The sequence below is a fragment of the Helobdella robusta genome, assembly GCF_000326865.2.
Source record: "Helobdella robusta unplaced genomic scaffold HELROscaffold_570, whole genome shotgun sequence".
In the NCBI taxonomy this organism is placed as follows: domain Eukaryota; kingdom Metazoa; phylum Annelida; class Clitellata; order Rhynchobdellida; family Glossiphoniidae; genus Helobdella; species Helobdella robusta.
In genome coordinates this window covers 5,409-7,128 of record NW_008705312.1, presented here as the reverse complement: position 1 = coordinate 7,128, position 1,720 = coordinate 5,409, and the positions used below count along the sequence as shown (strand labels likewise).

The 1,720-nt window shown below is 39.5% G+C and overlaps 1 protein-coding gene across 1 annotated transcript; it reads left to right on the top strand.

The window, feature by feature from the left end:
• Nucleotides 1-144: 144 nt before the first annotated feature.
• Nucleotides 145-1,593, top strand: HELRODRAFT_92811 (hypothetical protein; the record flags this gene model as incomplete). Its single annotated transcript, XM_009028702.1, has 6 exons — nucleotides 145-232; nucleotides 359-453; nucleotides 563-620; nucleotides 765-822; nucleotides 1,163-1,398; nucleotides 1,538-1,593. The coding sequence occupies 6 exons, from the start codon at nucleotides 145-147 to the stop codon at nucleotides 1,591-1,593; spliced, it is 591 nt and encodes a 196-aa protein (XP_009026950.1).
• Nucleotides 1,594-1,720: the final 127 nt, after the last annotated feature.

The following is a 1,720-nucleotide window of genomic DNA, read 5'->3' as shown; positions in this document are numbered from 1 at the left end:
CACACACACACACACACACACACACACACACACACACACACACACACACACGCATGTATATGATTATTTGAGCCAGTATGTACAACAGCCGCACGATGCATACAAACGTACACAAATAGCTCCATAATGGCAAGGTCAAACAGCATGTGTGTGTACACACCAATCTGCGTGTACACGCCTTTGTTTGTGTGTGTGTGTTTGTGCGTGTGTATAAATGTGTGTGTTTGTCTGTGTGTATATGCTTGCCTGTGCGTTTAAAGGGCAACCTCTTTATGCACGTATGCGTTGGTTTGTTAGTTTTTTGCTTGTTTTTTGTATTTGGTTGTGTGGGTGCACTGTTTTTGTACGGGCCTGTGAGTTTTTGTCTGTCTGTGTGTGTGTGTGTGTGTGTGTGTGTGTGTGTGTGTGTGTGTGAATAATGATGTCTCTTGTACGTGTAATGGTATTGTTTGCGTGTATGCTTGTAAATATTTGTTTTTGGTTGGTTAAGTTTTTTTATGTTCGGTTCAGAAACTAATTTTTGTTTGTTTTTAATGTTTATGTGTATGTGTGTGTATGTGAGTGTATGAGTGTATGCATGTGTGTGTTGTATGAAGATCTATGCATGCATGTGTGTGCGCGTTGTTATTTCTTGCTACAATGATGTGCTGCTATGTGAATTTCTATCATTCATCTGAGTTTGTATTGATATACTTGTATGTGTGTTTCTGTTTAAAATGTGTGTATGTGAGACATTTTATTGCCTATAATTTCGTTTTGTTTAGCTTGTGCGTGTGTGTGCATGTGCATTTGCTGTGTGTATGGATGTGTGTGCGTGTGTACGTGTGCCTACGGCGACCGTTCCATTCAGCGTGAATGTTGATTTATTTGCTTGGTCATGTGTTAATGTGCGTCTGCATGGTTGTACGCCTCGAAATCTGTCTATGTCTTTGTGTGTTTGCTTTAGTACCTTAGTTTGTGTGTTTGTCTGCGAGTCTGCGTTTGGTTGTTTTTGTCACTTAGTTCAGTGTTAGTTTGAATTTTTGTTCTATGAATGTATGAGTGTTTGTTCGCTTGCTTGGTTGTTTTAACAGTTTAGGTGAACGCCTATTTGTTTGTGTATTGTTTTTCGTATGTGTGGATTTGTTTGTTTTGAATCATTGTTTACATTCCTCTGTGTGAGTGTGTGTGTGTGTGTGTGTGTGTGTGTGTGTGTGTGTGTGTGTGTGTGTGTAAAGATTTATTCAGAAATGTTGTATATGTGGTGTGGTGTGTGTGATCTAGTTTTACGGGCATACTACAACCATGCGTATGTTTGCAAATGTGGGTGTGTGTGTGTGTGTGCTTTTGTATGTGCGTGCCTTTGTATGTGTCTTTGTATATGTGAGTGTATGTGTGATTTTGTACTTGCGCTGGTGTGTGTGTGAGGTGGTTTGCAATGTTATAAGGTCATGTTTATGTCCCGGGTTATTTGTTTAATCCTTAATGGCTGCCTCCCTCTATGTGCTTATGTGCGTTTTAAACCAGTATGTGTCTGATTGTGTTGGATGTGTGTGAGTGAACATGTGCGTGTGTGTGTGTGTAAGTGTCTGTGTGTGGTGTGTGTGTGTGTGAGTGTGTGTTCGATTGTCTATATGCTTCTGACGTTTGATGTTTTTATCTCTTATATTCAGTATTTATGTCCCCTTTTCATGCATTTATGTTTATGTTCACAAGTTTATTTGTATGTAGCTATGTGGGT